We start from the raw sequence: 10,759 nt of genomic DNA, 5'->3' as shown, positions 1-10,759 counted from the left end.
CTCTCACTGAGGGTAGAAGTGTCAAAGTAAATCCAATTGGGGGTCTATCTACAACAATAGAACTACTAGATGTCTTTACGTAATTGGGCGATAGTACTGGGTGCCTATCTGTGCGATTAACTGAAAAAAATAATTGCTCGAGTGATCAACGCTTGGTTTATTTGTTAATGCTGCAGCTTGGGTTGGGAGATTCAGTTGATAGAAGCACGCCAGCACAAGTTCCCACTGACATGCATCACTTAACAAATATTTCTTGTGGCTGGTGGCATACGTTAGCACTTTCGGAGTCCCCTCCATGAAGCCGGATTTGTTCTTGGCAGTGTTCTGAATACACAATTTTGGTAGGAAACGTGTGACCAGTTCTTCGTATGCAGGGGGCTTAGCCGCTTAGGGGGGGGAAGTCGGCGATAAAATTGCATGGATTGTAGCATATTTAAGCTATTTTTCTGTAGGCCATAAAAGTTGCTGCTAGCAATTGCACGCTGTACAATTTAGTGAGTGAATGTTTCATTGTTGTACATACATGTACCATTGGCTCCATAGTTGTGGCATGTCGTATTTGTATTTAGTGCGACTGTGTTACGAATATAAGATTTGCCAAATTTCTAAGGTTGATAACATAAAATCTCTGGTTTTTAATGTTTTGCTTTACTGAGCTAATCACTATCATGTTCTTCTTATTTTTTCAATCAACTTCTCCTAAAGTCGTGGTATTATTGTGATGGGGTCGTTGTGGAATCCTATGATGGGGGATGAAAAGGGATTTCATCATCTAAGCATTCAGCGGTTACAACAATTTTGGCAGATAGGATATATTTCCACAAAAAGAAAATCCCGTTTAATTCGCTTTTTCATAATTTTGTGCTTTTTGAATGTGATTAGACACTTTCTATGGTAGTGTCACAGAATTATATAAAATTAATTGAAAATTAACAAGAAATACATTTTGTACACAAAAATTATTGGTTACATGAATATTTTTCGTACTACAGATGAGGTCTGAGAAGATATTTGAAATGCTATAATAAGAAACTAAAAGTTATTCATATGGACTACTCTTTTGTAGTAGTAGTTGTCAGTTTTCTTTTGATAGAGCTGATTTTGGTTGTATCTGTGGGGAAACAGAAGTTTGTTTTTTGGTTGTAAGCTCTGTATGAACTCAAATGCACATTCTTATTGGTTGGGAATGTGCATAGTCATGTAACAACCAAGGTTGGATTAATTTAGCTGGCTGGATTACTGTTAAGATTAACAGTAATCCATCCTTTCTCTCAAAAAAAAAAAAAAAACTAAAAGTTATTTAATTGAATCTTACTCGAACATCCATTAAAATAAGCTTTAATAGATAACAAAGCTTAAAAAGCTGAAAAAGGAGATCTTTTATAAGAAAAATGTTTAACTAAAATTTATAGTTTATAAATTGAACTAGTATTAAAGCAAAACAAAGTTACAAGATGATATTTAGTTTTAAAAATTCATGATAAATATCCAAATTAAGGGAATTTCATGTTGTTCTAGTGAAAAGAAGACATGAATTCAAGTCAAGTTCATAACTTGAGGACGATCAGTCATTATCTCCATCTTAAATGAACACTAACATTCACCCAGTGCTAAGCACGAGCTAGCGCTACTCTTTGAATTATTGCCACATCCAAATGCAAATCCTAATTCCAATTCTAGAAATAATTGATGCACAAGTCTCCAAACAAAAGCAACCGGCCGTAAAAATTGTTCTTTCGAGAAACCATGAACCATAAATATATTAAGTGAATAAACTCGTGGTGATCATTGTCTTTAGAAGCGTGCTTATTGTGACAAAACAGTTCAGCTATACTACACCACATAGTAAAATTAGCTTTGATGTTTTATACATAAAATTGCTTAAAAGAGAGAAGTTACTTAAGAAATACACAACAAACTTTGCATTGATCCAACCGACTTAATGAGACATCAACATCCGAAGCTTAGCTACCACTAGATCGAGATCCTACGGTTCACAAAAATGCTAAATAAACAATTTCAAATTTTCGCAAGCTCCAAATTTATCCCTCCATTAACCTACAAATTGGATCCGGCGTGGGCTAGGTTGACCCGCGGGCTGACCCGACCCAACCCACCATTGAGTCACGACCAAGCCTGTTCCATGTAGTGGGCCGGGCGCCGCACTCGCGTCCTGATGTCCCCATGTCACTGGCCGGACCAAAGTAATAGGCTCGGCCTACCATTGAGCCGGCCCACCATGATCCATCCCGACCTAGCCCAGCCCACCATCAACCCGGCTCTATTCATAAGAATGGTCACAAGGATAGCAAGTAAGACATTTTCTTGAAGAATTTGACGAATAGAACTTGGAGGAATCTAGTTTCTTAAACATTAAAGGTTAACATTTATTTTTCTTTTTTCCTATTGTATTTGTAATATAAATTTTAACTAAAGGAAAATTATTAACTTTCCGTGAACGTAGGTCTTTCTTCAAAGTCCTAATAACGTATCCATTTATGTTTGAGATGTTTTTATGCATTTTTTTTATCTTTGTGTGCGTATATATATTATTTTAAATAAAGAGTGAAATAAAAAGTAATTTAAATATAATTTAATAGGTACGAATACATAGTTAATATAGTTTAAAAATTAGAAATGAAAAAAGCAAGGAAAAAGTAAAAAAAAATCGACACCTGAGCCATGAGTCGGGCCCGACCTGGCCCGCCCCGCCTCTAGGTAGGTCGTGAACGGGTAAGGATTCAATCCCAGACCCGAGATTAGAAAAGTAGAACTGACTCACCCTGGCCCGGGTCCGGGTCACGCGCCTGAACCGGCCCATGCCAAGCCACCGCTGCTACAAAAATTTAGATCGAAGCTTCAGATCCAGCGTCGACGGCTTCAGATCTCACATCGCAGGTAGATTTCCCGCCAAATCCCAGCACCGAAACCCTAGATTTCAAGATATTGAGCTCTTTATTTCGATTCTTAGGTCGAAAATTTTCTTTCACTTAAAGAAATCTCTCGATGTCTGAGGAGAGCGGTTCCGTTCTCGGTCGCCTCGGCGACTGGAGGCGAGCATTCCTTTGGTTGGATCTTTGAATCCGAAGTCAAAGACGTCGCCACTGCTTTCGATTGCTCTCGTTCTTGTGGTAAACTTTTGATTATTATTTTTTTCGATTTTTTGCTTTATTATTATTATTATTATTGTTATTATTTTTGGGTTTTATAGGTTGATGAACTTGTTTGTTGGTAAATTTGCAGGGTACGTTTCTTATAATTGGATACTGTTACCATGGATCAGGTTTGGGCCAGTTTTTATTGCTAGTATTTATTTTGTAAATAGTTACTTTCTATTGAGCTGAGTTTTGAGTTTTCTTTGATCAGGTGGTAGTCATCTCGAGTCCGTTAGCAGGACGGAAGGTAAGAATTTTTTTTTATATTTTGATTCATATTAAACCTTTGTTGATTTCAGTGGATGTGGGGTTTGAATATGTTGTATCGATTATGCAATTCAAAGAATCAAAGACACAGTTTCGTTGAATCCACATTTATTTGGAATGAAAACTAGTTAAGGGCTTACAACTGAACCTAAACATAGGAATATTGTACCATTGCAAGCTCAAATAAGTTCAACACGTATGTTATACACATTTATCACTGATAAATTTATGCAGTATTAGCATTAGAATGTGAATCTGGATTTATTTAATTATTTTATTTCAATTTTTTCCATATGAAATATGCTCCCATTTCGAGTACTATAATGGATTGAAATTACTAGTTAGTGTATGACTATGAGTGAATCATGTAACCTGTGCACCTTGATTAGTTTAGTTCAGGTAATGTGTTTTCTACTAAATCTAGTGGTGGGTGTGGGCCTGTTTGATGCTGGTCATGGGCCGGGCCCAACCCGGTCCGTGATATACCCTGAGTCGGGCTGGGTTTCACTCTAAACCCAATGACAAAGAAGTAGGCTTGGCCCACGCCGGACCTGGCTCAACTGTTTTAGGTGATAGTTATACTTTGATGTATTTTGATAGCAACTCAATTGAAAATTACAACCTCCAAATGTTTGAGTTGTGATTTTAGTAGTAGTAGTAGAAATTTTCTAAGCTCTATTCGTATTTTGATGAATATTTATAATCATTTTGATTTACTGAAAACACTCAAATTATGTTAATCTTTTTTTTATTTGAGATAATTCATCACCAATTGTAAATTTATACGATTTAGACTTTTTAGAAAGATATAAATACATGTTTTCTTCTTTAGACTATACATACTATTATAGCAAAAACATGGAAAAGAAAAAACATTGAACAAAAAAAAAGGGGGCTGGCTTGCGACCTGAACCATCGTGGGCCGGATCGGACCCAACCCGGCCCCATGCGGGCTGTGGGCTGTGCTTCATGGGTCAGGCCCGGCCCGGCCCGGCCCATGCTCACCCCTAACTAAATCCTTCCTTATTGAATAGTGTTACTCAACCTATGTTTCTGTAGCAATATGAAGATACACTATGAAAGTTCTCACAAGGTCATCGAGTTGTTTTATCTCTTTAACCTGTTGTTTTGACAATAACAATATGCATTTCTCCACCAGACATTAAATATAACTTCTTGTGATGCTTTGCCAGTCTGCTGCCAGAATCATGTTTAACTTCTTAATAGTTTCATTCTTATATGAAGAATGTCGAATTCTTCTGTATGTATAAATAGAGTAGGATCCTAAAACTTATGTGGCGTTAGGTAAAAGTGAAGCAGGATGACAGTATCTGGTCTTTTCATATGGGTCTTTTTCTCCTATCCAATAAAGTTTGAACATATATTAATCTTCTTAGCTACAGGTGTGTCCTGCACAGCAGAAGTTCAACGAGCAATACCCGTTCTTAAGAAGGCATATGGTGACAGCATGCGCAAAGTTCTGCACGTGGGTCCTGAAACTTGTGCTGTGGTCTCAAATTTGTGGAAAGAAGTTGATACCGAAGCTTGGGGTGTGGAACCATACGATCTGGAGGATGCTGATAGTAGCTGCAAGAGCCTTGTGCGCAAGGGCATTGTTCGTGTAGCTGATATAAAATTCCCCCTACCTTACAGGCCAAAATCATTTTCACTCGTCGTAGTGTCAGATGCACTGGATTATTTATCTCCAAAGTATCTTAACAAGACCCTTCCAGATTTAGCAAGGGTGTCTGCGGATGGTCTTGTTATCTTTACCGGTATTTCCGTAAATCATCTCATTTCTTTGCTCTGCTATAATTCATCTTTGTTCTATTCTAATTTATCTTTTTATTCATCTTCATTCTTTTTTTTCTTTCCGTTTATGCTTTTATGCTACTTGTAGAACGAAAGCAACTACATTAACCATACCTCGTAGCTAAAGACTGTCTGGCTTTCAATAACTTTAGACAATAGTTCTCATCAAGATTTTATCAGATCATACGTATATTGTAAGTGAAGATGCATGTACAACATCATACATGTAGTTATCCATACCTCATGGCTAAGGACTCTATCTGGCTTCCAATAACTTTTGACGATAGATCTCATCAAGATTTTATCAGATCATGCATATTGTTAGTAAGTTGCATTTTACAACATCATACATGTAGTTAGTCCTTTGGTTGTTTTTAATTGGAAAATTCTAGGATGGATATAAAATTGTATTCAGAATGGATGAGTTTTTTTTATCAAGTTTGGTAGAATGGTGACTAACCTCCTTTGCCCTCCTCTTTCCTCATATTGCTTCTTTTTTCCCCCCTCTCTGTTTAAGTTTGAAAAGCAACCAGCAGCATCAAAATTCATGCAAATTTGTCCTTTTCATCTCAAAAAATGTTGTCAGCACGTTTCTTTCGACCTAAATCTTTGAGGTGCACTATTGAGTGCTTGCAAATGCCAGATCCTTTTCCAGGACGAAAGGATATTGTAAACTGATGATATCTAAATTAACATGTCTGGCCTCCAATAAAGAATAAGATAACAGACTATCAATATCTTGATGGTCTAATTTTTTATAGAGAGAACCTAGGAAGAGTTGGTGTAGGCAGGGAGGTCATAATTTTGAGGAAATGTGTTCAACTAATAATACCATATTAGGCAAGAGTTTTTCCCCATTCAAGGGTGAGGATGGAGTCCGGAGTTGTCTCACCTCACTTTTAGAAAGCACATCCTTTCTCTTCTTTGTAACAGAGGAGGGTTGTTTTATGTACTTATAAGTCCTTTGGGATCAGTTATTTCCATACAGTCTAAGTTGCATGGAAACGGGTGCCGTTACGGGTATGGGACACGTGAAATTTTTAAACTGTAGGGTATGGGACACGGCTACACATGCATATTATATATTTCCATACAGTCTAAGTAGCTTGTCTGAAATGTAAGTTCTATAATAGTGAATATGAAGCCATCTATTCTTGCTCTGTTTGTTTAATATCATGGATAATTATAAAAGTAATATTCACCTCTGTTCTCATCTTATGTCAATTTGCTTGTAGGTTATCCAGGTCAACCAAGGGCAAAAATTTCTGAGCTATCAAAATTTGGAAGGCCGGTATGTATTTATACTGAAATGATGCCTGTTTACTGCTGTTTTTATCTTTGTCAGGTGCTTCTGGCTGTATAGCTGATTACATATTACATCTTTGGTTATTGATTTTGAAATCATTAGTAGTACTGTAACGTGACCTACTGGTTGCTGTGCAGACTGACAAGAATTATAGGGTTTCAGGTTTATGACAACAAGTATATGCTTTTATCCAAAAGCTTTGGGGTCTGCCACATCCTTTTTCTCCACTCAGCTATGACCAACCAAATATGCTAGTTCCATTCCTTTTCTTCACCCAATCTATGATCTTTTAGTCTGCATAGTCTTGTTAAAAGTTGGTATGTTTGCCTGATGATTTTAGTATGCAGACTGATTGGAAGAAGACTAGGGATGTCCCTGAGTCCTAAATATCAATGTTCCTCTAGATATCAGGGTCATTAGCATCAGTCTTCAAGGCTAACATGCAGTGTTTACAAAGGCGCGCGCCTCACTGCGTCTCATGCGCCTTGCGATGCATGGCGGTGGCGAAGCGCACTACATCTGATACGGCGGCGCCTTTTGCGCCTCGCATACATCCTGACTTTGCACAGGATGTGCATGTAGTACATACTTTCATATAGTTTTATTTGTTAACATTTCCGTCAAGTCTTTATACTCGATAATCCACATCCCAAAAAGCAAAATAAATCTATTAGGCCTTTTTAGTGACCTTCAATTGAGGACCATAACTATCCTTTTCTTGGATATTAGTCTTGAGTTGACATTTGATTTGAAAATTTATAAATTTTGCTACTATGTTGGGTGTTTGCTGTAGAAATTACGACCTTATATTGTGAATTTGTATAAAGATATTATTTCTCCTGATATATTTTTTATGTGAATTCCTAAACATATTCTTTCGTGCTTGATTATATATCTTGAAAAATTGTGTGCGGTGTGCGACTCGCATCACACGGACGCGCACATCACGTTGCGCCTTGTCCATGTGCGCGTAAAGATGCTTTGCGTCCCGCATTGCGTCTCGCGCATTGACAACACTGCTGACATGACATAATGTTAAGGGAAAATGAGTTCACATAGTATTAGAGCAACCCACTTTACGCAAACTTCTGACCAAGCTCATATGTAATGCATTTGTGTTTTGCTCTTTTGTGATTTCTAGCTCTATAAGATGATATATGCATTCAGAATCCATCTTCATTTAGATGCGAGATATTGGTCATGAAGAAGCAAAGGCATGCCATCAATAATATTCATTATTTTTTAAAACATTTTAATATGACTGTCAAAATATGCATCTCAATGCTTCCTTGCCATGAACTTGTTTGCTGTTGTGTACTATGTACAAATCAAGTTCTTGAGTTATGTTAAGTAGAGTTGTGGTTTGGAATCGCCTAAACTGAACTGAGAGTGAACCTCATGCATTGTTATTCATATTTTCAAAAGTTATGGTGTACTAACACAATGAATTGGGTTATCAATTAAGGTTGCAATTTAATTGATAGAGGTCTTCAAATATAACATCTGGAGTGGTCTGTGCTTCTTCAGATAACTTGACATAACTGTTATCTTGCGCCTCGTTTGGTACGCGGGAATGAACTCAAATGAGAATGGAATAGAAGAAGGAATGGAATGGAATTAATGTGAGAATGGAATAGTCATTCTCATTATCACATTTGGGTGTAATTTATAAAATGAAGTGAGAATGGACGTATTTTAAAATTGTATATTTTATTGATTCCCATTTAAGTGGGAATGCCCATTCCCTATCATTTCATTGAGAATGCTCATTCCCACATAAAGTGGGAATTGATGAGAAGTGTGAATGAGCATTCCAACTTCAAAAAAGAGGGTGTGTTTGGTAGGAAGTAATGAGAAGTGAGAATGACCATTCCATTCCACCCCATTTCTGCGTACCAAACGAGGCCTTAGGGTTCTAGAAAGATTTAATTTCTGCTTTGGGTTTTGATTCTTACACATGAACAACTATGTTTAAATTTTTTCTGTGTATCATTATAATGATGGAGGTGGCGCCACCAGTTGAATAAGTCACAGAAAGTGCTCCTGATAAGCACGACAAGCGGAGTACTTATTGCCAATACATTGTATGAATTATATTCGATAGTGGGTCTAGTTCATTACATTAAGCAAGTATTGTAAATTTGTAATGGACTACCTACAAATAGACAACAACTGTAGGATGTGCACCTCTCTTACTGTAACTTCACAGTACCTGATCGAATTTGTAGGATAGAGAATAAGATGATTTCATCCCTCTTCATGTCACATGCAAAAGTTTCAACAGGCCTAGCAGGGCACTGCTAGGCTAGATCACCATCTTGGATAATATTAAATGTAGTCAGTTATCCAATTGGATAATATTTGTTGTAATTATATCAAACAATTTCTAATTTTAAGTATATATCTATTGCCATGTGAGAAATTAATGTTGCGGAATCTCTTTCGCGTGTACCTTTGCATGTATCATCATATGCTGAATGTTGCAGGTTCTCAGAAATGCATAAGCTATTAACAACTTCTTCTTTGACTATAACTGTAACTTTGTAATTATATGATATCTCATATACTTAGTTTATCACTCTGTTATGAGTATTTTTGGTACTCCTTCACGCCTTGTTGAACTATAGCAATTGAATAAGGTCTCTTCTATGGAAGTAATAGACTGCCTGCCTGCCTGACATTATGGCTTTTTACTCTTGAAGGCCAAACTTCGGAGTGCTTCCTGGTGGGTTAGATATTTTTTTCAGACGGGGTTAGAAGAGAATGAAACAGCCATGAAGAAATTCGAGCAGGCTGCAACCAAGAAGTCATACAAGCCAAGGTGCCAAATTTTCCACCTCAGCTCATACAGTTGAACTTGCTTTACATCCGATTACACTTCCACGCAAAGCAAATTCCTTCAGCAACCATCTGAAGTGTATCCATTTTGGAGGTTTGCATCCAACCTTGTTATATGCTCCAATTGAAGATATGTTGATAGTTATTAATTCAATTACTCTGGAGTAGAGAAATTGATTTGTTTCATTGTAAGGATATAGTCTTTAGATGGCTAATATACATACTTTTTAGATGCTTTGTTACATGATTGTGCTAACATCGTTGAGCTATTACCAGCGCTCAGATGCCTTTTGTTACGACTACTGATGGGATAACATCATAATAACTGGTGGTGAATGTCTCAGGTTTCTGTAGTTTATCACTTCCATACATTGTTGTCTTGTCATGCACGTTAATTGGAATTGGGTGGTGCTACAGGGACCCCAAAACATGGGACCCTACATGGGACAGGTGAGGTGTCGGCTCCCTGTCCCATGATGCACTGTTCATGAACAGTGCATCATGGGACAAGGAGCCGACACCTCACATGGCCCGACACCTCACATGTTCCCATGTAGGGTCCCATGTTTTTGGGTCCCTAAGGCATTTTTCATTAGAATTATACCATTAATCCCCTTTATAATTAAGGAATATCCTAGTCTGATCTGTAATTAGAGATTACACCGTGCTTCACATCAAGTTCGACAATTTGTAGTTCAGACTCTTGGTGAACAATTGAATTTTAATTTGATCAGGGTTTGTTAGTGCCTGTAAGAAAACAATTAGCTTGTTTTTTTGTTTTTTTTATAACTTCATTTGTTAGTGTCTAATCAGTCACCTGTCCAACCATTTCTTATCGTCCAGAGATCCTCTTATACACAACCTGAAAACTACCTGGAAACATCCAAATCTTAGTACGATCCATTTCTGAAGTAAGTTTAAATCATGCTGGCCCTGATGAATTGTCGGTCTCTTGTTTCTATATACAGAAATTCCGTTGTAGATATCCATAATAAACATCGCATTCTGCATATTTTATCATTGTTAATCACTCTTTGCAGGTGTTAGCCCTATATAGGTTGATTATATTCCAATGACCGTGATCAAATTTGATTTTATTGGATCCCATCAATTGCACATTGCTTCACTTAATCTCAAGACCATAACAACCACAATGAAAAGGGCTGGATTTGACCTTAACCATCAGCCCAATGTCTTTGGACAATCCTTCTTGAGCAATCGTAAGTAAATAATTGAGTGCACATAATAAGTATCTTATGATTGAGTTATCGCGATATATAAGGATTTGATTTGAAGCACCACTTGTCTTGTAATTGTTCGAATTGGTATTTTTGTGATTGCCAGTTCCGGATATGAAAACGTGAACAGCAATTTGCGGCTG

General features: G+C 37.2%; 2 protein-coding genes across 3 annotated transcripts in view; both read left to right on the top strand.

The window, feature by feature from the left end:
- Window positions 1–639, top strand: part of LOC109829832 (ultraviolet-B receptor UVR8-like) — a 16,962-nt gene extending 16,323 nt beyond the window's left edge. The window contains exon 11 of the mRNA XM_020396884.1: window positions 177–639. Within this exon, the coding sequence (XP_020252473.1) occupies window positions 177–299 (123 nt within the window). The 3' untranslated portion in view covers window positions 300–639. The remainder of the gene's footprint in view (window positions 1–176) is intronic.
- Window positions 2,797–9,743, top strand: LOC109829831 (uncharacterized protein At3g49720-like). Of its 2 annotated transcripts, none has more exons than XM_020396883.1 (7): window positions 2,797–2,898; window positions 2,972–3,131; window positions 3,244–3,283; window positions 3,367–3,402; window positions 4,820–5,197; window positions 6,470–6,525; window positions 9,243–9,743. In XM_020396883.1, the coding sequence occupies exons 5-7, from the start codon at window positions 4,891–4,893 to the stop codon at window positions 9,393–9,395; spliced, it is 516 nt and encodes a 171-aa protein (XP_020252472.1). In that variant the 5' UTR covers window positions 2,797–2,898; window positions 2,972–3,131; window positions 3,244–3,283; window positions 3,367–3,402; window positions 4,820–4,890; the 3' UTR covers window positions 9,396–9,743. The 2 variants fall into 2 exon arrangements, with proteins under 2 accessions (XP_020252472.1, XP_020252471.1); XM_020396882.1 differs by having other exon boundaries at window positions 2,798–2,898; window positions 4,826–5,197.

This window comes from Asparagus officinalis, chromosome 2, assembly GCF_001876935.1.
Source record: "Asparagus officinalis chromosome 2, Aspof.V1, whole genome shotgun sequence".
NCBI lineage: Eukaryota > Viridiplantae > Streptophyta > Magnoliopsida > Asparagales > Asparagaceae > Asparagus > Asparagus officinalis.
Note: the sequence above shows the minus strand (reverse complement) of the source record. Positions and strands in the feature narration are given on the sequence as shown.

What these genes read in the sequence shown, in the direction of transcription:
- LOC109829831 (XM_020396883.1), top strand. Translation starts at nt 4,891, where the DNA reads ATGCGCAAAGTTCTGCACGTGGGTCCTGAAACTTGTGCTGTGGTCTCA. An exon ending in TGGTCTTGTTATCTTTACCG is followed by an intron (nt 5,198 to 6,469) that starts GTATTTCCGTAA and finishes ATTTGCTTGTAG; the next exon opens with GTTATCCAGGTCAACCAAGG. An exon ending in TATCAAAATTTGGAAGGCCG is followed by an intron (nt 6,526 to 9,242) that starts GTATGTATTTAT and finishes TTACTCTTGAAG; the next exon opens with GCCAAACTTCGGAGTGCTTC.